Below are 23,627 nucleotides of genomic sequence, written 5' to 3'. Positions count from 1 at the left end.
TTTCCCCCAGACAACGGTGGCACCGACCAAGTGCCCTGCAGTCCTCCTCGGTTCTGACACCACCTACCTGGAGGCGGCGGCAGACTGCGCAGGTTAGGGGCTCAGCCCCAGGACGCCCCCTCGCCCCGCAGATGCCCCTCACGCGGTCACCTACGCTTTCCACCCCCGACCATGCGGACTCCCTCCTCGCCTTCTATCCGTTTGCGGGTGAGGCTCGCAGAACTCAGGGAAACGGTTTACCTACTGGGGCGCTGGCTTATCATAGAGGAACATCCCGAAGGAAGAGGTGCGGGGGGCAGGCGCGTGGGAAGGGGCGCGGAGCCTGCACGCCCCCAGCACCTCCATGCGTGCACCCGCCCAGGAGCTCTCGGACCCTTTCTGTCTGGCTTTCTTGGGAGGCTTCACCGTGTAGACACAACTGATACAGTCCCCACTCTCTACTCGTGCTGTTGGCCCCCTGGCAGCTGGCCACCCCCCTCTTGGGGGCTTTCCAAACGCCGCCTCATTAGCATAAAGTCAGGTGTGGTTGAAAGGGGCTTGTGGGGATAACACAAGACACCTCTGTCTCTCTGTGCACCTAGGAAATCCCAAGGGTTTTAAGAGCTCCGTGCCAGGACTGCAATGGAGGAGGAATACGTATTTACTAGAAATCACAGCATCACAGAATTACGTTACGTGGCCTTTTATGTCCAGTTTCTTCCACGATGTAATGTTTTCAAGGGTCCTCCATGCTGTGGTGTGGGGTCCATTTATTTTTGTGCCTGAGTCATGGTCCACTGTTTGGGGAGACCATGTTTTCTTTACTTATTTGCTGAATTTATTACCTTTTTAAAAAAGTAATAAAAAGGTTTAGTTTTAAGGAATCTCTCCACCCAACATGGGGCTTGAACTTACAACCCTGAGAGCAAGAGTTGCACATTCTACCAAGTGAGCCAGCCAGGTGCCTGTTTATCCCCTTTAAGATTGTGTGTGTGTGTGTGTGTGTGTGTGTGTGTGTTTTAAAGGGTTTTCTATGTATGGGATCAGTCACGCGCCACTAGAGATCGCTTTACTTCTCCCTTTCCCATGTTGGGGACTTTTATTTTCTTGCCTTATTGCTGTGGCTAGAACTCCAGCACTAGATTGAAGAGAAGTGGTTAAAATTGGCATCTTGGTCTTGTAATTGATCTTGGGGCACAACTCTGTGCCTCAGTTTCTCCACCTGTAGAAAGGGGATAAGAATCGTTCTTCCTGGGGGGCGGTGAGTTCAAGGAGATGCTGGCACCGCGAGTGCTGTTGGCTGCAGCGTGCCGTCAATCGTCAAGTACCACACTGCTCATCTATCATCCACATCGCCCGTCCTACCACTGCCAGCCCCACCGCGGCCTTGCTGCTGCCTCCCATTTCAGCTTCTGGGACTCTTACCTCCATCCCATAGTCCCAACAGGCTTGTATGTCTGTCTGTCCTCTGACTCCCATACTGTGGGCTTCCCTGGGTCTTCTTGGTGATCCTTTATTTTCCTGAGACCTCAGCGACATGCTGTTCACCCCCACGTTCATATCAAAAGCCATATAATTTGCCATTGTCTTGAATTCCTAACATATAATAAACTGTTCTCCTGGCTGGCTGGCACATAGCCCGCTGTGGTGCAGAATCCTCACGCACAGGCATCTAGTGTACAACCCCTGGTGCACACTCAGCTCTAGAGCATCATCCTTGGTGCACACTCAGCTCTAGTGCACAGTTCCTGGTGTGCAGGGCGCTCTAATGCACAATCCCTGGTGCACACCCAGCTGTAGCGCGTAGTCCCAGTGCAGGGTCAGCAGCAGTGTATAACCCTCGTTCCTGGTCAGCTGCAGTATACAACCCCTGGTCACAGTCAGCCGTAGTGCATAATCCCTGGTGACAGGCAGGAAGTTACTGGTAATTTGCCCCTAACCTAAGGAGTATCTCTTGCAACAGCATTTGTGCAAACATGTCAAACACGTTACCCTGGTCAGTAGATGCACACCGCCGTGCGCCGTGCAAACGGACAGTGTTCCCAGTGAGGCTACTCGGTGCAGAAAGGCACCTGGGAGAGGGGCACCTGGGTGGTCAGTCGGTTAAATGTCCGCCTCTTGGTTTCAGCTCAGGTCATGATCTTGGGGTCGTGAGATCGAGACTGGACCGGGGGCAGGGGGAGGGGAGACTGCTCAGCAGAGTCTGCTTGAGATTCTCTCCCTCTGCTCCTCCCTCCCCCTGCTCACAGCGTAAGTAAAAGTGAGCAATACATTTTCTCAGTGTGAAAACACGGTCAATCTACTATTTTGAATTAGTTTTCCTTCAAGAATCAAATACAAATGAAAAAAACAGGTAAACGAAACGTCCTAACTGCTGCATTTCGTCTCCAGGGGATGTGGGTTATCCTCACCTGCAGTAAGTATTTAGGCCTCTTCGTGTCATCACGTGTGCGTCACTAACCCGAATGACAGCGACCAGCGTCTCTACAGGCACAGCAGGTCTTGCACACTCCAGACAGGCTGCCAGTTCTACGGCGGGCACAGCGCCTTCCTCCCCTGGCTGAGGGTTTCAAATGCCTCAAATGGCTCTTTGCTGCATCTCCCTCGAGAGTGACGACCAGTCTCCACTCCAGATAATGTAGACGTCGCCCTGAAGGGACGCGCTGTCACCGTGGAGGGCCCCGGAGGATCCCCGCGGGGATTCCCGTCACATCAGCGTGGATCTGTCTCCGTGGACGGAAAAAGGGCTCCGCGCTGACAAGTGGAGGGAACCAGAGAGGGGCGGCTACCACCCGCACCTCTGCGGCCCTGCACGGAACAAGGTCATGACCTCAGGTCCTGAGATCGGGCCAAGGGCGTTCCTCCCGGTGGAAGTTACGAGACGAGGTCTGTGCGCGCACTTCCCCATCTCACCTAGAACGTTCTCTCATTGACATCTGAACTTCCTCCAATGAAAAGTACACCCGCAGGTTCCCATGAGGCCAGGGGTCGCTCGTTCAGTATCTCAAGCCGAGAGAGAGGAGTTAATTCTCAAAGGAAGTGACATTAAGCTTGTATCAAACTCAGCGGCTTTGTGGTTTTTGTTGTTTTTATAGATTGTATTTATTTGAGAGGAGAAAAAGCGAGCAGGAGCAGGAGGAGCAGAGGGAGGCGCAGGGAGCCTGATGATGCGGGGCTCCAGCCCAGGACCGGGATCATGACCTGAGCCCAAGGGGGTGTGGAGCCCCCCTGCCTCCCGCAGGTTCTGCAGGATTTCCCTCACCCGGACGTGCACTCCTGTTTTTCAGAAAGGCAGTTAAATTCTGTGACCTTGTGGGTACTGAGGAGGCCCCCTTCCCCTCGTGCTCGGGGAGGAGCTGCCGCCGGGACCCCCATCTGTGGGGCCCTGGTGGAGGCTCCAGAGGCCTTGCTCCAAGGACAGCTCTGGCTGCCGCCTTTCCTTCCTGTGCCCGCCCAGCAGGGCTGATGGGGATGCATTTGTGAGGCCGTGGCGGCAGCCTGAGGTGGCCCATGAAGGGACCCCCTTGTGGAAGGGGCAGGCCACACCTTACAGACGCGCCCACGAGAAGGCTGCTCAGGTGGCCGCCCTCCACATCACCCAGGAAACGTGTGAAGTGGGGCAAAACGGGAAGGCAGCACCCCAGGCCCGTCCTTGCAGCAGTGGGGGTGGCCGGGCATCCCCCTGCTGCAGGGCCACCGGCCTGTGTAGCAACAGGACACAAGCCAGCCCAGCGGGGTCCCCGGGGGTGCCGCGCTGTCTCCGGGGCACACCCAGACCACCACCGGCCACGCCACCCTCGGTGTTGAGGGATGAACCAGCAGAGCCACTGCCACATCCCCACCATGCGCGCTCGCCGCCCTGAATCCAACAATGACCCAAACCGGGTCATCGTCCAGCACGGGCCTGCGTCCTTCACGCCGACCGCCCTCAAAGGGCATCACGCAGGCAAATGCTGAGCGACAGGTTCCCCGGGGAAGAGAAGCCCTGAGTTGCAGCGTTTGCCCATGTCCATGGCAGAAATGCCCCCCAACCCAGCCGGCCAGTGTCACGCTGCCACAGTGACGTCAGGGGACGCCGCTGCAAGAAGAGACGCACAGAGCACATGGTCAGGCCGACACATGCGACCCCGAGGACTGAGCACCGAGATGCAGAACCGTGGCGAGGAAGTGCGGACTTGGGTGTGTTCATCATCTGTGAAATAGAATTTAATTGTACGTGTATGTAACTTAATTTCGAATGACGCTGTGTTTGACAAAGAGCTTGCAAAATTCCCGGACACCAGCGCCGCCAAGGAAACAGCACAGCTAAATGCAAAGCTTGCTCCTCGACTGGATTTTGGATTTTGGGGAAAATGATATGAAGGACACGACTGATGGCCTGTGAGACAACGTGACATTTTCTGAGTGTGATACCTGTACCGTATTTATGGGAATAAATGTCTTCGCTCTCAGGAGAGGGGTGCTGAAGGGGAAGAGGGGTGCTGAAGTCCCACCTACTTAGAGGTGGGACGAGGGTCCTGGGGCCGCTGTGACGAAGAACCCCGAACTGGAAATCCGGAATCGAGGCGCTGAAAGGTGGTTGGAGACTCTGAGGGGGCCAGTGAACAGCCCTGCTCCAGGACGGGAGAACGCAGGCAGGTGTCTGATGGGAGGCCGGCATCCGGGACACGTCACGGAGTCCTACTGCTCAGTAACGGAAACGCAGAACAGCCCAATTTCAGAAAAGGCAAAAATATTTGTGCAGATGTTTCACAGAAGGGTTCAGGAAGAGGCCGCAGGCACAGAAAGGTTCAACGTCGCCGGCCCCTGGGAAACACGGGCGGAGGGGGCCGCACACGCGCCCGCCGCGGAGTCTGAAGCCAGGGAGGGCAGGAGGACCAGGGGTGGTGACGGGGCGGCCCCGGGAAGGTCTGGCCCGCGCTGGCCGGAGCAGGGCAGGGCACCGGCCCTCCGGAAACGGCCTGGCAGTTCTTCATCAAGCTACACATACACTGACCATAAATCCCACAGACGCCACTAATCGCGGTTTGCCCGGGGGAACAGGAAGGTTTGCTACGCACAGACGTGCCCACAGCGGCTTCAGTCCTGCCGAGACCAGCTCCAAGGTGCTGCCATCAGCAGGTGCCCCCGGGGAAACCGGCTGTGACCCAGCCACGCTGCGGAGGACGTGACAAATGCACGGGATACCCCGAGAGGGTGCGGGCGGTTCGAGGTTTAGCGCTGGGGCGGGAATCGGGCCAGCGGGGGGCAGGGCGTCCCGAGGGAGCCCAGCGTCTCCCCGGCTCCGTGCTGGTCCCGGGAGGCCTGATGCACCTGCCGAAGGTCACCCAGCGGTCTCCCCCCTGGGTTTACCGTGCGTGGACTAGGTCTCAGTAAGTGGACAGAAGACGGGGCCGGCCGCCCTCCTGGGCAAGCGGCCACCGGGGACACCAGCACGATGCTGTTTCTGATTCCAGGTGTCAGTGACCGGAGTGTGTTGTGCTGTGAAACTTCAGCAAGCTCCGCGTGGCTGTGGCCTTTACTCCACCTAAAGTACTCTTCGGGGGTGCTGGGGGGCTCAGTCCCGGGTGTCTGCCTTCAGCTCAGGTCGTGGTCCCAGGGTCCTGGGATCGAGTCCCACGTCAGGCTCCCTGCTCCGTGGGCATCTACTTCTCCCACTGCTCGCTCTCTCTCAAATAAATAAAATCTTTAAAAAAATAAAGTACTCTTCAATTAACATGTCATATAGAAAAATACTCAGTGGGAGAAAAACAGGAGTTGAGGTTGTGCACAGGGGGACGTTCACTTGCTTTAGCGCCGTTCCCGTCTAGCACGGCCCGGCCTTGACATGCTGCCCATGGATCATCCGCGGGATGACACGGCTGAGTCACCTGAGGTCCTTCTCACGGTCCCTTGGGCCCCCGAGCCAGCGCACCATGGGCCGCCGTTGCCTGGCCCCCGGCTCACGCGCTGACACCTTTTTGAGCCTCAGGATGCAGGAGACCGATCTGCCGTTCTCCACACTAGAGGAGGAGTCCGATCAGGAGGCAAAAGGTACCAGCTTCAAGTAGACGCTCCGTCTGAGGCAGTGGCTCTTGACTCGAGGCCGCTGGACCCCCTTCCCCAGGGCCACTGGCCCGACAGCAAGCCCCTCTGTGGGGGATGCGGAGGCGTCACCCCTTACCTGGGCCGGTCTTAGCTAATCGTCACGGTCACCCCCACAGAGGTGAGGGACCGGGACCTGAGAGGCTGCAGGACACCGAGAGTGAGAGGAGCTCAGGGTAACACCCCCTGGCCTCTTTCTCAGAGGAAGCAAACGTCCTCTAGGCACCGGGGGAACGGACTCTGGCCCCGCGAGAATGTTTGTCTGGGGAACATCCGCCCCCCTCCCTGCCCCAGGAGCCGGCTCCGGCTCGTCCCTGCCTGCAGAGCCCGGGCTGTGTGCTCAGAGACCTCCGCTGACTGGAGCGGGTGGTCTGGCGGCTGCAGAGGGAACAGCAGGGCTGACTCGTCAGCCATCCGGCTGTGGTAATATCCTTGACTTGTCCGAAGGCAGAGAAAGAAGAGACACCAGTAGTTATCGAGAACTTTCCTGTACAGTATTTTATCTGGCAAGTCACCTGAACAATCGTAAACGGTCTGAAGGAACCAAAAGAAAGGATATTACACCAAGAACTTTACTGGTAACACCTTTTTAATAGGTCAAAGTAACTGTACAGTTCATTATATTCTTCCTGAGAATAATTTATATCCCCCGACAAACTAAAGGGAGGGTATATTTTTCAAAATTATTTAACAGAATGGATGGTGTAACTGCACATCAAAAGAAAACCAAATCTCTCTGCTTTGCTGAATTCTCTCCTGGGAAGACAGACGCAATGAAGGGTTCGTTAGCTCCAGTGGCTGCAAGGTAGTCAACATGGCTTTAATCTTTCTTTATAAATTATATAAAACTGGAAACAGGGATGGCTGCAGAGCCCCTTCTCAGTGCAGTCTGGAGGTGCTCTGGTACAAAGCATTTCTGCTTCCAAGAGAAATAACATCGCTACAAAAAACTGGCACATTATTCTGGTGAAAAAAGACAAAGTTTTTAGTGTGTTCTACAGCTAGCTTCCAACCAAATCTTCACATATCCAACAGGAAAGGAAAAGGCAGGAAAGACAAAAGGGTGGTTGTTTTTTTCTGAAATGACTCAAGTCTTCAAAATATAGCTCTGATATTCTTTCTTGTAAAGTGGTGTCAGCAATATTGCAACTCAAGAGTGTTCTCACGACAGAGACTCCAGTCTGGGCCATGACCCTGCGGCTCGCCAGAGAATTCTCAGCCCTTGGGGTTTCCCGGAACTCTCTGTCTCGTCCCCCGTCTCCTGACACGCGGCCGGGCTGGATCAGGATCCACACGCTGCCACCTCGGCCATTTCCACGGAAACACACCCTCACGTGAACGTGGTCTGTTCTTCAGGATTCTTAAAAGCTTCTCACAATTTTCATTCTCAGAAAAATGCCACATTTTGGATCCAGGGCTTTTCTGAACACCATGACTTAAAAAAAAAAAAAAAAAAGAAACAAAAAAAAAAAAAACGAACTCAAATCAAATGTGGTTAAACTTATATGAAAGAGATTTTCAACCAGCTGTCAGTCACAACCGTTGGCGCGGTGAGTGCCGGCGGCCGGGGACCACGGGGCCCCTCGCTGCTGGTGGAACGCGGGACGATGTCCTCAAGGAGGGCCCCTCAGTGTGGCCTCGTTGGTCCGAGCATCCGCAGTCTCGCTTGGTCAATGACATCAAGTAAGTTTTTGGCATCCACGGCCAGGGCGTGAGCAGCGGTCAGCATCTGCTTTTTGTACTCCTGCTGGAGACTGGTCATGACGTACTGCTGGGCCAGCTTCATCTTGTTGATGAGCTCACCCAGGTCGGAGTTCAACAGCTTCTGGGCCATCTCAATCTGGAAGGACAAGACAGAGGTCAGGAGAGGCACGTTCCGTGGACTGATCCTTGGCTGCCTCCCGGAGAAGAAACTTTCTTCCCCTTAAACAAATTGTCCCGCTGGACAACAGGGTATAAGACCAAGGTTTCCTCCAGGAAACTGGCCAACAGAATGCCCATGGGTGTGTGTGTGAGCGTGCACACATCCAGCAGCCTCTGCTCCGTCCACAAAAGCCCTCAGTGACTATTAATCAGCGACCAGTAGGGCTTTTGCTTCTTAGAAGAAACAATCATAGAAGAATCACAGTCTGGTAGAACCTCAGAGGCCACCCAGTCCAGAGCCCTCCCCACCAGAGGGGACAGCTGGGACAGGAAGAGATTGGCTGAGGTCGTCCAGCTCCTGGCTTCCAGTTCAATGCAAACACTTGGGCTGGACTCGCAGGTCAGTGCTCTTTCTACAACCCCAACTGTGTCTCAGGACCTGCCTCTGCTGCGCATGAAGTGGCTGAAGGACGTCCCACCGTGATGCTCCCGTGCTGCTGTGAGGTGGGAGCAGGGGCAGCAGTGCTGGAAGGAGCTGCCCTATGGAAGCGGCTCGCTTGGTCCAGGTGGCTCAGGACCTCCCTCATCTGTTCGTTCAATCGGTAAGGCCTTAACCCCTCAATCTTCTAATGATCACTAAGCACTTACCTAGAGGCACGTGGTGGTGTGGACGCAAGAGTCGATCACGCACTTGTGCTCAGTCTAGGGTGGAGAAGTCTGCCTACAACTACCTATAACCACTGGGATGAATCCTCCAACAGAGACACAGTGATCCATTTGCTCTGAAAGGTCAGAAGACTTCACAGAGAATTTGTCTGAAATTGGCCTGGACTGTACAAACACGCTGGCTTCCTCTGTGGAGGGCCTCACAAGCCGTGCCAAGTCACCTCGGTCCTGCTGAACTTGACAGTGAATGAGGAAGGCTCTGAAGCCAGTGGGGTCTCACTGAGAAGTCAGGTGGCCCCCAGGGCGGCTGTAGTAGAGAAATGAGGGTGAGCTGGCCCAGGACGGGCTGCCCTCTTCGGTAGCACAGGGGGTGGGAGGAGGGACTGGGATAGAAGGAAGCAAAGTCAAAGAAAGCTCCGCCTCTTTTTTTTCTTTTTAATTTTTATTTATTTATGATAGTCACAGAGAGAGAGAGAGAGAGAGAGGCAGAGACACAGGCAGAGGGAGAAGCAGGTTCCATGCACCGGGAGCCCGACGTGGGATTCGATCCCGAGTCTCCAGGATCGCGCCCCCGGCCAAAGGCAGGCGCTAAACCGCTGCGCCACCCAGGGATCCCTCCGCCTCTTCTTTTAAAAAATAATTAAGAATATATACAGGAGAGCAAGTTGTGTAGAAGAATCAGGGGAGGGGATCCCTGGGTGGCTCAGCGGTTTGGTGCCTGCCTTTGGCCCAGGGCGCGATCCTGGAGTCCCAGGATGGAGTCCCGCGTTGGGCTCCCGGCATGGAGCCTGCTTCTCCCTACTCCTGTGTCTCTGCCTCTCTCTCTCTCTCTCTCTCTCTGTGTCTATCATAAATAAAAATAAATAAATAAATCTTAAAAAAAAAAAGAATCAGGGGAGATGGAGAGATTATTTCAGGATTTATCAGCAACCATTTACTTGTTAGGACACCATTTTCTCACCTCTTGCATATGGAACTATCATTTTTTGGCAAAATTCTTGCTCACTGTGGAAGACCCAATAAAGTTGCCATGAAGCAGATGAAGAAGCTAATGCCCTAACTGGCAAGGAATATAAAATTACTCTAGGCATATAGGCATTTTTGAGAATGGTTTCAGTGGTTTCCTGCAGGTGAACGCACACCCTTTACAAAAGAAGCTTAGTTAGGAGCTGAGCCAGCTTCCTCAGGACGGGCGTCACTGGGACACCAGCAGCCTCGGACACACTGTCCTGAGAGACCCTGAGCCTGTCTCGTCAGGAGGAAACCTCAATCTCTACAGAACATCCCTCAGTTCCACTTTAGGTATAAATACTGTCTAAGGTAACTGGCCTATATTCTTCCAAAATGTTGCCGGCAGCAAGGTGAAGCCTGAGGACCTGTTCCAGCGGGAAGCAGACTGGCCGTGACATCAGGCAGGACACACAGCCCTGCTGGCCTTGAACTAGAGGGTGAAACTTCCTCCTCGCAGGGGTGCTGAGGCCCAGGAGTCAAAACCCTCCAGGTGAGAGAACAGCCTCCTGACTGGAGATGCAAGTGGAAACACGGAAGGTAAGAAGTGTGCCACATGCCACCTGTTCTCAAATGGTTCAGAGAAGGAGACTGCGTGTGTACACAGACAGAGAACGTGGGGAATGTTAAAAGGCAGTGAAACTGGGTCGAGGATATTCAGGAATTCTCTGCACTGTTCTTATAACTCTTCTCTAAGTTTGATATCACTTCAGAAACTAAGAAAACACAGGAGAACAGCCCTGGGGGCTGTGGGGCTAGACAGAATAGAAAAGTGGGTGCAGGAGCCAGGAGGGAAGACGAGTGGGAAGGGCGAGCAGGGCCAGGACAGTCATGGACTCCAAGGGACACAGCTGCATGTGCAAGTGTGGCCCGGGCTGCACACCTCTGGAGCTCAGGGAGCACCCCCTGGAGGAGGTCAGGGAGCACCCCTTGGAGGAGTCAGGGAGCACTTCCTGGAGGAGGTCAGGGAGCACCCCTGGAGGAGGTAAGTACCCCTGGAGGAGGCTAGGGAGCACCCCTGGAGGAGTCAGGGAGCACCCCCTGGAGGAGGTTGGGGAGCATCTTTGGGGGAGGCTAGGGAGCACCCCGTGGCGGTCAGGGAGCATCCCCTGGAGGAAGTCAGGGAGTATCTTTGGGGGAGGCTAGGGAGCACCCCCTGGAGGAGGTCTGGGAGCACCCCCTGGAGGAGATCGGGGAGCATTCCTGGAGGAGGTCAGGGAGCATCTTTGGGGGAGGCTGGGGAGCACCCCTGGATCAGCAGGCACCCCTGGAGGAGGTCAGGGAGCACCTCTGTAGGCTGGCATGTCGGGGAGCATTACTAAAACAATGCAGGTATGTCTGCTCATTTGTTGGTCAACATATGATATGAAATGGCTAAAAATGGCAAAAATGAGATTATTGATAAGAGACAGTATTTTGGGTGAACTTTGATTCCTTAAAAAAAAAACTCGGGGCAAACAAACAAACAAACCCTTGGGGCAGCCCAGGTGGCTCAGCGGTTTAGCACCTGCCTTCAGCCCAGGGCATGATCCTGGAGACCCGGGATCAAGTCCCACATCGGGCTCCCTGCATGGAGCCTGCTTCTCCCTTTGCCTGTGTCTCTGCCTCTCTTTCTGTGTCTCTCATGAATAAATAAATAATGTCTTTATTTTTTTTTATTAAAAAATTTTTTTTAAAAAATAATGTCTTTAAAAAAAATTTCAAAACTCATGTATTACTTTAAAGGGCATTTTTAAAATCACTGCTCTATGTGGAAAACAAGCGTCATTTGCAAACTAATTTTTTTTTCAGAAAAATGCAAGGGAGAAGAGAAGGGCAGGCTGCCTCTCCTGCTCATTTCTCTGGTCCTTCGGCCTCTACTTGAGTCGGGGCTGAAAGATTTGGCCCTTGCCCAGCTCCGCACCCATGCTCCCTGCTATCCCCACAGTCGCCTGTCTTTGGGGCCCAGACCCCCCTGGCTCGGCAGCTGGCAGTGGCAAGCGGGACCTAAGCAACCCCAGAGGGGGCCGCTCCTCACTGCCTCCCCGGTGAACGGCCGCTCCTGGCAGGCAAGCCACGACCCACCAGCCTCCGTGGCTGGAGGGTTACAACCTCAGAACAGCAGGAGGGAGCATCACAGCCAGGCTGGAGCCCTGGGCGCGTCCCGCCTGCAAGGTCAGCACAGGAGGGCACAGCCGTGTCTTACCTCTCGGTGCGTGCTGGCCGGCAGGACCGGAAGGGTCTCGTCCACAGTGGCCAGTAACGTCCGCAGGGCCAGGCCAACTTCCTAGCAGACAAGACAACACGGATATCAGGACACACATGAAGGGCTTCCTCACCGGCAGCGGCGCCTCCTCCCAGTTCCAGGGCTTGTTTCCTTTTCAATACTTTATGGAAATTTCTGTATTTCTTTTCCTCAGTACTGAGCCTGATCTGAAGTTAATAGGGGTTTCCCCCCAAGGCTCAGATCCCCGAAGGCTCAGAACGTGGCCCCTGATGGAGTATCAGTAAGAAGGCCATTCTGCACCTGCACAGCGTGGACACATCTGATGACCACTGTCCTGCGTGATGAGCCTGTCACCAAAGGACAGATATGGCACGGCGCCCCTCCTCTCCTCTGGGCCCTGGAGCCCCCACGTCATGGGGACAGGGAGTGGATGGGGTGCCGGGGGCGGGGCGCTGCTAATGGGGACACAGTGTCTGTGCTGCAAGGTGAGAGGAGTTTTGGGGATTAGGTGTCTAACAAGGAGAATGTACGTAACCCCGCTGGAGGCTTAACCACGGCTAGGACGGTCAATTTTACATTCTGCGTACTGTACCACACTCCAAAAAAGTGTGTTCAAGTACACGTTCCAGAAATACAGGCTCAGAGCAAAGCTTCATAGCACTCTGAACTGCAGAACACCTCTGAGCTTGCGAACACCGGCGTGCCTCTCACACAGTTCTGGCACTTTCTTCCAGGACACCAAGCCCCTGAATGCAGCTTGGAAAGGTTAGACTAGTGCACGGTATTTTCATTCTTGTCTTTGACCCTTATTAAAAAAGATTCAGTGAGCACCCATACATCCACCCCTCAGTGGAAGAAAACAGCACAGGTAAGTCCCTGAACGTCCCTCTCCACGACGGCCCCTTCCCCGGGGCACCACCTGAAGGTCAAGTGCTCTCCTGCGTGCGCTGGTGCTTCCTCAGCAGAGCCGCGTGCCCCGGAGGCTGCACACAGCACTGCTCTGTACGCTGTCAAACTTCACGTAAGTGGCGTGACACCAATAAGCCTGTGTGATGCCATTTTGTGGCTCACTTTTTTCACGCAAGACCATATGTGCGAATGCTGACTGTTAAAGGCTGTGGGGTTCCTGGACGTTCCCTCCCAGTGTCAGGGTCAGGGACAGCAGTTCTGTCTGACTTAACGCAGTCACTGTGTGTGGCCTTCACGCACAACTTCTGAAGCACCGGGTCTGACTCTGAGGGGCACCGTGGCTTCCACGGTTCTAAGAACATGTCCCACTGGTGCAGGGTTGGGTTTTACCTTCACCATGGGAACGTACTCCTCCGGTGGGGCTGGCTGGATCTTGCTGGACATTTCGATGACAGCCTTCACCAGGCCCGTCACATTCTCGTACACCCTGTCGTTGGACCGGTCCAGGTTGGCAGTGGGCGGGGGGCTGATTTCCTGGGGCTGAAGCTGCAACACAGAAGCCGTTATGTCCCCAGGCCCCACAAGGTGGCGGCACACCACGGCAGCGCTAGGTTAGAGAGGGTCTTTAAAAGAGATCAAAGCAGATCACAATTGATTTTCTGGTCTGTGCGGCTACAGCTCGATTTGAGGATGACAGTAAAGTAATTCATCCAAGTGACGAGTGAATGAGACAATCATTTTTTATAACTTTGAGCTCAGTTAAAGGAAATGAAGTGGAATCATACACATGACACTAAAAGCCCCAGATTCTTTCAGAGTAGTGATTCAACACCCCCCAGAATCATTCACCAAGACAAAGAATTCATGTATTTTACGCCTCTCTGAGGATTTCACAGGAAGCTGGCTAGGGGGTCAAGCATTCTATGTTAAGACTCGAAGAATTCCTGCTTAGTCTGACCTCTGCAGTACGAACTGTATGGCTCAGCGTGGCTGCCTTCAAACCACCTCATGGAAACGTGTGTGACCCCTTCACGACTACACCAAGCTGAGATACAAGTCTTGTGAAGTGGACACATCTGCCTGCACCACACTGTGCAAGTGAGGGCCGTGGTGGTGCCGCCAAGAGCCCCAGGATGCACCTGCCAGTGGCATGGCCTTGGCTCCTCACCTGGCCATTGTGGTGAGGGTGACATGAAGGAGCAGATGCCCACCCCAGAGCCAGTGGCACAGAGACACTGATGACCATTACCCCAGAGAAGCCGAGCACTGGAGGCTGGTGAGCGCAGGGCCTGAGGAAAGTCTCCCAACGGCATTTGAACATTCAAATTGGTAACACGAGGCACAGAAAGGGCAGTATGTGTGTATTTTAAGATAACTAAGCTGCAGTACACAGTAGTAGCTGTTTGCCGATGGGGCTGCTGCCAGCGCTCCGTCTAAACCTCTAGGTGCCCATTCTGAACCCTTGGGCCGACTCTGTCTGGGAACCTGGAGCCCGGGAATTCAAGTCTAGCTCGAGACAGACACGGACAGGAATAGTCCAGTCCCTGAAAAGGTGTGTATGCCTCACTCTCTGGCAAATAAAAACTTTGGTTTTGGTGATAAGCCAAGCAAAAGTGCCCTCCCCAGACTTCCTGATTTCTGCTGCAGAGTCACATGCAAAGTGCTAGGTGTGAAGAAGCAGGACAGACACACAGACACAAGGTGCTTACCCTCCATGGCTATTGTTGAACGGGAGGTGAGGAAAAGTTAGAGAAATTTATCAGAGAAAGGGAAAAAAGAAAAACAATATTAATAAAGGTGGCAGACAAACCCCCCACAAAAACACATGAGCAGAACCAAAAGAAGCGAGTCTGAAGCCTGCCCAGGAGCCCTTGGTTCCCCCGTTATCCACGCACGACGGCTGGGCCGTCAGTCCAGGGTGCCCGCACACTCGGTAAGGAGGCCTGCCACACGCCATGCTTGCTTTCATGAAGTAAATGCAGAAAACAACACACAGAGCCCGAGAGGGACAACCTGGCAGCCATGCAAGAAGCAAAGCGTTAGGGGTCCTCAGAAAGGGCACTGAAATGCACCTGACATCACTGAGAACGGCCTGTCGGACTTCTGGGCCGTCAGGAGAGACTGTCCAACCCTCGCTCCCCACACCCAGCCCCCCACGTCTTTGGAAACAGGCTTTGTCATGAGCCATGACGCCATAATAAAGATCCCTGGCTTGGGGCTGTGCGTAAAGACATCAGGAGTTTATTTTAAAAACAAAACCTAAAAAAACCAACAACAAATCCTTTTGAGCCAAGCCTTATGTTTCAGGCTCCTTTATTTTAAACTTAGAAGTTTTATTTAATGTTTTTTCTTCTACAGCTTACACCAAGGCTACGCTACTGTAAAAAGACCATGTAAATTGGGAAAAGGTGGCCATCCTGACCCCTCCTCAGACGGGTCTGAAACAGGTGTACCCTTTGGTATAGGAGTTCAGTAGAATCTTATTAAATTTCAAGGTCCAACCTGCCACAGTGCGTTTTCCCTGCATCAGAAAGAGGGAGATCATTCCTAACTGCATCACTTCAAGAGAGGACATCCCTGTCTCTTCCCTTCTGCACTCAGAGTCACATGGGGCCCTGTGACTCACATGGCAAAATGTGCCACCAGACAGGATCAACATAAAGGCACAGCTTCCTGAACAGGGGCTGCAGGCAGGGCTCCATCAGGGAGAGGTGCCGCCATCCTAGACTCCAGGAGGCAAAGGCTGCTTTATGCTAATCTACTTAAAGCTTCTGTTTTGTATCTGCCCTGTGCCCAACCAAGGTGGGTCACAGAAGCAGTGCCCTGGTGCCTCCAGCCACCATTCACAGTAGCACTCCCAAAGCCAAAGCTTAGTTTGGAGAGATCATTGTCACTGGTTTCCTACTTTCTGGGGCCTGCCAACTTGGGGGTTCCTCGGCAGGCAGCTGGGATAAGGTGCCACCCCCCAGAGAAATACACAGTTCCAACCTCAGGTGGGTGCTAAAAGCCTCAGAGAATCCAGAATCGTAACAAAGCCACCAAGGAGAGAGCAAGATGGGTTTCTGACTGAACGTTACCTGGATGAATTCCGTTAGTGACAGCTAGAGATAAGCATTTCAGTGCTAACCAGTATTGTTCTGTTAGGCTGGACTCAGTAACCTCGACTGAACAGATGGGTAAGGAAGATGCTAGAGACATACTTCATACTTGCTTATTTTTTTTTTAAAGCAGGCTCCACACCCAGCCCAAGGCCCGGTGAACTCACAACCCTGAGATCAAGAGTCGGATGCTTAACCAACCGAGTCACCCAGGCACCCCTACTTCACACTTCTTACAAAAGGAATCTTTACTTGATACATGTTTAATTAAGCATGCTATTTCCATCATGATTCTGACCTGCTTAACACCATCTTTAAGGGTATTTTCCAATTATATTCACTTATGTTATTACAAACAGGAGGCCAAATACATGTCAGAATTCTTAGGTGGTATCTGCTACCTCTAAAATAGATTTTTCCTTATAATACAAGCCATTTAGAAAATTTGTTCTTGTGGCTCATGTAAACGTCAAACTTCATTAACCTAATTTTTCCCTCTTCCCTTCTTAAATTTATGTCAAGAAACCAAATTAGGAAGAGCTGTGTCCCCCTTTACTCCTCCTCAGAGAATACCCCGTGTGGTGCCAGCAGCGTGCTGGGGAGGCCCCCATCCCAAGCTAGGGGAGCTGCTGGGTGCCCAGCCCCGGGCCAAGCTCCAGGACCAGCACTCTGAGTTCCAGGGGCTGACCACCTGCCAGCACGTGGTCCAGGAGCCGGCCCTCAGAGCAAGGGTGCCTCTGGCTCTAGTGGGACTTGTACTGTGTCCCATAGGAGGTGGGTGGGTCTAGCCAGAGCCAGCCCGTTCACTCCCCGCTCACCGCCCCTCTGGGCTGGAGATGGCGTCTTCTCTGCCAAGGGCTACCTCTCCTGTCTCCAGGAATCAGCCCGCTGGCTAAGTGCTGGCTCAGCTGGGGAGCCTGTAACCTTGAAAATGCCCTTTGATTTCTGTAGCCTTGCTGTCTCATGGGAAAGGTGGAAACAATCCTACCACCAGCAACCCTTGAGGCTAATGTGAGCACAGCTCTGTCCCAGCACTTGGTACGGTAGGGCATTCCAGGTTAGTCAGAAAACAAGTGTTTCTCCTAACTGGCAACAGAGTTACTAGATTCTAAGACCCCATCCACTGCAGGAGGCGTTCTTGTTCTTTATGTTCCTCTAAGGAAAAAAAAAAAAGCTGCCAATTAAACTAACATGTCACCCTGATTTTAGAGATATTAAAATATCTCTAAAATATCTCTGCTGTATCAGAACTGGGAAAAAAGATACATTTTGAGAGGTAACTCATCTCTAATGCAAAGTAGAGAGCCTCTCATTAAATGGGAACAAAGAGGATGGAAAACCAACCAAAACCAAAACCCTTGGCTTTGCTTCTCTTGGGGAGGAGAGTGGCTTCCAAGGGACCTGGAGCCCAACGCCGCAGGGCCTGGTGGAGGCCGGGGGCGGGGGACAGTCAGGAACCCCGACGGCCCCACTCACACGCAGCCGGGCAGGCCGTGCGTGCGTGAAGGGCTCCCGAGCCAAGGAGAGGCAGTGGCTGTGTGGCCTGAGATGCACGCGGTTCTGGCTCTACACTTAAGAGACAGCCCACAGAAGGTCTTGCTTCCCTCAGGTGTCCTGGTTTAATTAATTTTTTAAACCAGAAGCCATCCAGCACTTTATTCCAAAGAAACATTCTGCCTGTGAAGAAGAAAACTTATCTCTGCCTGAGGCCCAAGACTCCACCAAGTGAGAGAAAACTGGAAAAGACAGGCTTCCTGCCAAGCTTGTTCCTGACTCTTGGAGGGGATCAGAGCCCAACCAAATGGACGCCTGGAGCCCATGGCAGTGCCACTCTGCTCATTCCGTTCTCAGCACTGACTCCACATCATGGTAAAGACCACTAACCCGGAGCGAGAAGCTCCACAGAGCCTTGAGCAGAGCTCGGGCTCAGATGCCCACCTTGACGCCCTCGTTGTAACTGTCCCCGGGGCTGCTGAGGCTGGCGAGGCTGCCCAGGTGACCAGGGGCTCCAGGCCGTGGCGGTTTCTTTGGCGGAGCTGCAGGATCTGGTAAAAGGGAAGGTGTCCCAGTAAGTGATGCATAATAAGACACAGAACAGAAACACCCAGATAAACACCGAGCATGGATCCATGTTACTACAACATACACTGATCTCGGAGAGGGCATCCTACTGAGGCGTTTCTGATGCATTACAGCAGTAAGTTCTGTTCTCCAATGGTCTAGTTATCAGCTGAATTTGCTAAACATCATACTTGGTTTGATCCGTAGAGGGAAAATTGTTAAAAGGATCATGAAGTACTACAAAAATAGGAAACTATGTACATTTACAACCCGGCCCTCTACACTATAAAAACTTCTTGACAGATCATTTTTTCGCTTACCTGGTTTACCCACAGGCTGGTATATGTGTTGGTTTCCAGTCTGCGGGAAAAGAAAAGCTCCATCACCACACCAGCATACACTAAAGGGCATGGCCTCCCCATCACCCTCCATCCGCTTGTACAACTGTGTGAAGTGCTGGGTTCAAGGCCTAATTGGGGGTGGGGGACTTGGAAAAAGCAAAAATGCCAGCAGGCTGTGGGGAAAGGGCTGTTATGGGAGCAAGCACAGGAGAGTATGGGAACATGGACAGGGAGGGAGTCATCACAGCCAATTTAGAATTTCCTTAAAAAAAGTGACATCCATGGAGGCCTCAGTTCACCTTCCAGGACTGTGAAATCCAGGCCTTCCCAGTGTCTGGGCCTTCTGCTCAGGAAGCTGCCTCACAGCCCAGATGTTCTTACAAGGACAGGTATAAGGGGTAGAGAGACGATGGGAGGTGTCTCCTCTATGGCACTGGGGTGTCTAGACATTCCGTGTCCCATGTCATTGTCACCCGAAGCCTGTGTGTCAGGACTTGGTGCTACCGCGCCATCAGTTCTGGACCAAGCCACAGGCCCAGAATTTCCACCCCCAGGACAGAAGACTGTTCCATTGAAGGCCAGCCCTGCCATCACACTGCAAACAACCTGTCCTAGGATAACTAAATGCAAAGAAGTCTTTTTAGAACTACATTCTACTTCTGAAGAGACTTATTTGAAATAATTTAACTAGTTAAAAAATACATATTTTAAAGGTGCTTTACTTTTAGTTGTAAGGAGAGAGAGCCACCTCTGTGAAATACAAGAACTGCAGTGTGCACAGTGAAAACTTCCTCTGCCGGGAACACATCTACCGTCAACATACTGTTTCATACCCACAAAGCCCTCAGAACTGGACAGTGTGAAGAACAAGGGCTCCTCCACAACGGAGTCTGTGCAGTACTTCACAGTTAACCTACCACACTTGACAGTTATTGAACATTTGCTTTGCTCTAGGCACAAAACAAGCCCTACCCTTGTGGAGCGGATAGTGTAACACAGGGAGTGAGACAGTAACAGCAGGTTCACGCATATTGCCAAGCCCCGTGGAAAAGGGAGATGGGGGTGGGGCAGGCAGTGAGGATGCTGCAGGTCTCAGTGGGAAGTTCAGGCCTCCTGAGAATGGGGCCTTGGAGCACGCTGGGTGGAGCACACTGGGTGGGGGAAGCCATGAAGCAATTTGGGAGGCGAATGGCCCAGAGATAGGGGATCCCCTAGTAGGGGCAAACAGCACAGCAGCCAGGGCAGCTGGAGGATGAGTGAGGGCAGGAAACAGCAGGAAACATGGTCCAAACTCTAAAGTAGACACAGTCTGTGAGCTGTGTTGTATTCACGGATCCAGGCAGTAAAATACACACACTTAAAAAAGACTTAGAGCACAAAGAATTTTCTGGTTGATACCCAGGTTGCAAGAAAGGTCCATTAACTAGAAAATTCTATTCTAAGAACATCCTAGATTATTTCAGCAGAAGTACATATAATGTACCATGCCAGGCAATTCCACAGGTTGCTCTGGGAGGGAAGGCACAGAAAAGTGCCTGCTTCCAGAAGTCTGACAGATGAGTGTGTGGTCAGGCTGCGTTCTGGGTCTGCCGCGTATCTAGCTATGGGCCCTGGGCCTTGGAGAAGTCATTCAACTGTTTGGGGAGTTGTTTTCCAATTTGTTAACAAATAGGCTGATAACATACATCTAAGACAGGGATGTTGTCACAAAATGAACGTGTGGTCAACTTGTATATCATTTTGTATATATTGTATATATTTTGAAATCCACATGGTTTTTACTTTTTATGCAAGTGGATGGGGTCAGTTTCCACTAGCTCATGCCTACTTAAAATCTGCAATTTTCTAGCCAAAGCGTTCTCCCTGAAGCCATGGTGCATTTTCAAAAGCGTTAAGTTGGAGCATTCCAAGAAGTGGGCCAAATCAGATTGTTATCTTTAGCAAAGGATGGAAGAGGGAAAACTGGAATGGTCACGAGGTGTTACTGGCCTCCCAGAAGGAACTACCCACAACCTGAACCACATCCCTTGCAGGGAGCCATCATGTTCGCTGGTGCAGTCTGGCGTCTAGCACTACGACGGGTAACCTTGAGCAAGTTTTCTACAAGCCTCAGTTTACTCCTTTGTGGAGTGTGGATGGCAACAGGCCTGACTTGATGGAGTGCTGAGGTCTCGGGGAGGTGGCAGGAGAACAGCACTCAGCACAGCACCCTGTAGCACTAAGTATCTTCTCATCAGTATTAAGTACTTCCACTGTCACCTAGGCCTGGGCTACACAAGATGGCTAGAGGACTTGTCCTGTGTCATTGGCTCCACAGAGTGTTTCTGAAAAATGCTTCTATCCAGGTCTAATTCACCCCGTCCCACATGCTTTCTGGGGGGACTTCCATTTGCCACATACTGGAACACAAAAGATTTCCCTTTTGTAATAAAATGCCCTATTAGTGGTGTTGTGAACAGCCAGTCCCTCAAATAGGGTTTACCTTCATGCCGATTCTCAGTCTTAACAACTTAGGACAGACTACCTGTCATGTGCTAATTTTTTAATGTTAATAAGGAAGGAGCTGTGTGTGTGGAGATGTTAAATGGCAGGTGATGTGACGTCATGCTCATGAAATAGCAATGTCTCATATTCCATCTGCAGAGCCAGCCCACTGCGTCAGCACATTTGGACAGAAGATACCAAATCTTCCCATGCTGGTGACTGAGCACATCTTCCAGGGACCAAATCTTGGGGGGGGGGGGGCAGCTGGATTTCACAGTACAGATCAGAGTTGTTCATTCTGTACTGTGCATCCTGGAGCTGGGTGATGCCCCAGTCTCATGTATGCATGCATGTGTGTCTACAAGTAAATCCAGAAGCCTTATTAGGGTGGAGCTTTATCTCCGTAGGTCTGTTACCTGGCAGGCACAGGTTTCTCTTTCATGTTTAGAGAAATCTGCTTTTCTTTTACTCAGACATGTGCTGATGGAAATCTTAATAAGATGATTTAAACTCTTCTCCTTAAAAGATTAGGGAATATTTCAAACAGGCTTTAAACATATCTGGAATAATCATGAAACTAGCTCTTCAAAGAGAATTTCAGGCATTTCCCCTCTACAACACACAGATGGAAAAAAAATTTTGTTTGGACAAGTTTCCTGTGACCGTGGAAACTTATAACCATGCACTAAGAGTGGAAAAATGTGGCAAAGACAGCTTATGTGCATCAACAGTAGGTTTGTATGTTTCTGTAGAGCAGAGTTTGGCTCGCTGCTACTACGAAGCTGTGTAATGGGGTAGAAACCTGGACCTGCATCCGATGCTGGGCTGTGCATTGTAGCTTCTAATGATCTCGGCCAAAATGTTCACTTTACTTAAAGAACGGATTCCCATGTTCCATGCTGCAAAGATTAGCGAGCGTGGTTAACTTATGACACAAAGTGACAGCCTACATCCTGGTGAAAACTCGGCAGCTGCTTACCGGGCCCTGGAGACTTCCATCCTCCCTGTCAATGCTGCCTCGAGAGAGCCGCACATCAGGTTTCTAAAGCAAACAAAACCAGACAGTTTCATTCTTGGTCTGGAAATCGCAGACATATTCTGTATTAAGTTCCTTCCTTATATGACACCATCATCCTCTAAATAAAAGAAGTTGAAAGCTCCCAAGTTTCAGAAAAATTCTCAAACCCAGTGATGACAAACCTAGGTCAGTTGCCTCAGCAAAGCCACATGTGCGTGGCAATCAGGAGCGCACCACGGCCCCGCACAACCCAGGAAAGCCTGTAATTCGCTTCTCCGCCCCAGGAGCAGGTACCCATTCCTGCTTCCTGGCAGAGGAAGGCTTCTGTGTACTTGGCTGTATTGCCAGAGCAGCAAATAGTCCAATTACACACCACCCCCTTTCCCCACCCAATGCATCCACGATACAGAAGCCGTATGGATAAATCTGGATTTAACGTAGATAGGAATATGTAAATTTCACTAATCTCAAAGAAGGCAAAGTAGGTTCCATGCCATCACCGTGCCGAGCTTGGCAGAAGGTGTCGTAGAAGGCCAGTCTGTCCGGGGGCCTCCTGCCTGCCTGACACCACAGTGATTCTTGCCTCCCCCTTTGCTCATGCACTCTGGCCGCAGACTCCTTCTCAGGGTGCATTTCCCATGGCCTCTCCTGAGAGGACTGTTCCTTTCTTGGTCTTTGCCAGTCTGCTGTATCTTACAGAGATCCTCTATGTGGCAGGAATCATGCAGTGATTACTTCCTTCCCTCATTTGACAGAGAACATCCCACTGTTTGATTTGTACTTGTATGCCCTACGCTTGCAAGGGTCCAGTGCTGAGCATCGAGCACAGAACCTATAAGCACTGGTGGGGTGGTAAGAAAAAAAGGAGCTTTGTCTCTCTCTTCGTATAAATGTATATTTACAAAAATGAAGCCATGCCATATAATTTTATAGCCTTTAAGTAACAATAATATAGTAGAAATTGGTAAAAACTGTGCTTAAAAAGCTGCATGACATCCCCCCCCCCCATGAAGGCTGTCATAAGCAGAAACAGAAACCAAAGTGAGGCATATGGACCCTGGTGTCAGAATGCCTGGGTTCTGATGAGGCTCCAACCCCTTTGAGCTGTGTGACCTGGGCCTCAGTTTCTTCAGCTCCAAAATGGAGCACTTATGGTACCCACAGCCTAGGTTTGATGGGAGGATTAAATGAATTAATGCTGCAAAGTCAGTGCCACAAGAGTGTCAAGTAAAATGAATAGTTCTGTCTGCTGAATGGTGGGGCCATCTTCAAAATTTTGATTGTGTAATAGACTACGGATGAAGACCTTTGCATACAAATATTTGACTAAATCCCTGATAGTTTCTCTGGAATAGATTTCTGAGGATGGAGTTACTGAGTCAGAGGGTTTGAACATCTGAAAAATCCTGGGTATATACAACAAGCTGCCCAACTGCTGCACTGTCCGGATTTACCTCTGTCAGGAGGCTCTCTCTGGGCCCCACCACCACTGACTGCCATTTAAAACCGAGCCAATGCAATAAACAAAATACTGTATAAATCTACCCTCCTTTCCTAAATGTTAGAACATTTCTGCTGCTTCTTACTGGATGCCAGGCGCCATGAGGACAGAGGCCATGGGCTGTCAGCTTCCCCCACTATCTCCATGACTTGGTAGAAAGCAGGATTCACAGGAGGGAAGAAATGAATCGCTGTCTGTGAACAGTGTCCCCTTGGAGAAGGCATTTAACCTCTCCGAACCCATTTCTCGGCTGGTCAAGGGGTTGGCTGCCTCATACAGTGACTCTAAGGATTAAATATGTGCACCTATGATATATTGTGTAAATACTTGCTCAAGGAATGCTTTCATAAAAATGCAAGGTAGAAAAGAGATTTCACAGATGAAGAACCCAAAGCTTAGAAGGCAGAAT

General features: G+C 51.8%; 1 protein-coding gene across 41 annotated transcripts in view; it reads right to left on the bottom strand.

The window, feature by feature from the left end:
* Window positions 1-6,634: 6,634 nt before the first annotated feature.
* Window positions 6,635-23,627, bottom strand: part of PTK2 (protein tyrosine kinase 2) — a 262,273-nt gene continuing 245,280 nt past the window's right edge. For 28 of the 41 annotated variants that reach the window (XM_072733844.1, XM_072733842.1, XM_072733845.1 and 25 more), the window contains 6 exons: window positions 21,679-21,741; window positions 18,195-18,234; window positions 17,752-17,858; window positions 13,106-13,261; window positions 11,786-11,866; window positions 6,635-7,903 (listed from right to left, as the gene is read on the bottom strand). In XM_072733844.1, coding sequence (XP_072589945.1) covers window positions 7,691-7,903; window positions 11,786-11,866; window positions 13,106-13,261; window positions 17,752-17,858; window positions 18,195-18,234; window positions 21,679-21,741 — 660 coding nt within the window. In that variant the 3' untranslated portion in view covers window positions 6,635-7,690. Of the gene's footprint in view, window positions 7,904-11,785; window positions 11,867-13,105; window positions 13,262-14,424; window positions 17,859-18,194; window positions 18,235-21,678; window positions 21,742-23,627 lie in introns of all 41 variants that reach the window. The other 13 variants (XM_072733826.1, XM_072733829.1, XM_072733835.1 and 10 more) reach the window with 2 other exon arrangements.

Source organism: Vulpes vulpes, chromosome 13, assembly GCF_048418805.1.
Source record: "Vulpes vulpes isolate BD-2025 chromosome 13, VulVul3, whole genome shotgun sequence".
In the NCBI taxonomy this organism is placed as follows: domain Eukaryota; kingdom Metazoa; phylum Chordata; class Mammalia; order Carnivora; family Canidae; genus Vulpes; species Vulpes vulpes.
The sequence above is the reverse complement of the archived record's forward strand: the minus strand, read 5'-3'. Positions and strand labels throughout refer to the sequence as shown.